The sequence below is a fragment of the Tupaia chinensis genome, unplaced genomic scaffold, assembly GCF_000334495.1.
Source record: "Tupaia chinensis unplaced genomic scaffold, TupChi_1.0 Scaffold000673_1, whole genome shotgun sequence".
Classification (NCBI taxonomy): Eukaryota; Metazoa; Chordata; class Mammalia; order Scandentia; family Tupaiidae; genus Tupaia; species Tupaia belangeri.
In genome coordinates, this window is record NW_006160196.1 from 1,271,160 (window position 1) to 1,271,974 (window position 815).

The 815-nt window shown below is 62.0% G+C and overlaps 1 protein-coding gene across 1 annotated transcript in view; it reads left to right on the forward strand.

Moving 5' to 3' along the window:
* The window catches only part of GYS1 (glycogen synthase 1), a gene marked incomplete in the record, with an annotated part of 20,465 nt that extends 19,656 nt beyond the window's left edge, over positions 1-809 (forward strand). Inside the window, 1 exon segment of the mRNA XM_027776466.1 lies at positions 30-809. Within this exon segment, the coding sequence (XP_027632267.1) occupies positions 30-251 (222 nt within the window).
* Positions 810-815: the final 6 nt, after the last annotated feature.

Here is an 815-nt window from a genome sequence, read left to right on the forward strand (position 1 = left end):
GCCCACACCACAGTGGTGGCGATGAGCAGCCCCGGGATGGGCTGCCTGATGAAGAGCGTTATGATGAGGATGAGGAGGCCGCCAAGGACCGGCGCAACATCCGCGCCCCTGAGTGGCCGCGCCGAGCCTCCTATGCCTCTTCGACCGCTGGAAGCAAGCGCAACTCGGTGGACACAGCGCCTTCCAGCTCGCTCAGCACCCCCAGTGAGCCCCTCAGCCCTGCCAGCTCCCTGGGCGAGGAGCGCAACTAATTCCCCCACCCAATCCTCCCTGCCTGTCCCGCCTCCCTCCTCCAGAGGGTGGGTGGGGAAAAGCGCTGCTCCCAAACCCTACCTGGGTCCGGAGAGCGATCCACGATCCACGCACTGTGTGGCTCACAACCTAGCCCCCTCTGTACACTCCGGCCCCTCTGACTCCGCCTCGGAGTCTGCACACTCCAGACTCCACATCGCTGTGCCTTTCTTGGGTTCCAGAAGGCAGAATCTGCCCTGGAGTCCCTCAGGCCTGGGCTGGGTCCCAAAGGCCAAGAATCTGCTGTTCCTCCGTGGAGGTTTTAGGAAATTTGGCCTGTTGCTTTCGAGGCTGGGGCTCCCAGAGCCCTTTGCAGCTTGCGGATTCAGCAGCACACTAAGCAGGCCACCTCCAGGCCGGCTCTGGGGCCACCAAGTGCTGGAAACAACATGGTATCCTTGCCAATGGGACAATGAAGCCGTCGGGCACTTTCAGGGTTAGGATAACAAAATGCAGGTGGTCCTCCATTTCAACTCCAGACGGGCTACAGAACAGACTCCTGGTCTAGCCCTCCCTGGGCGGGG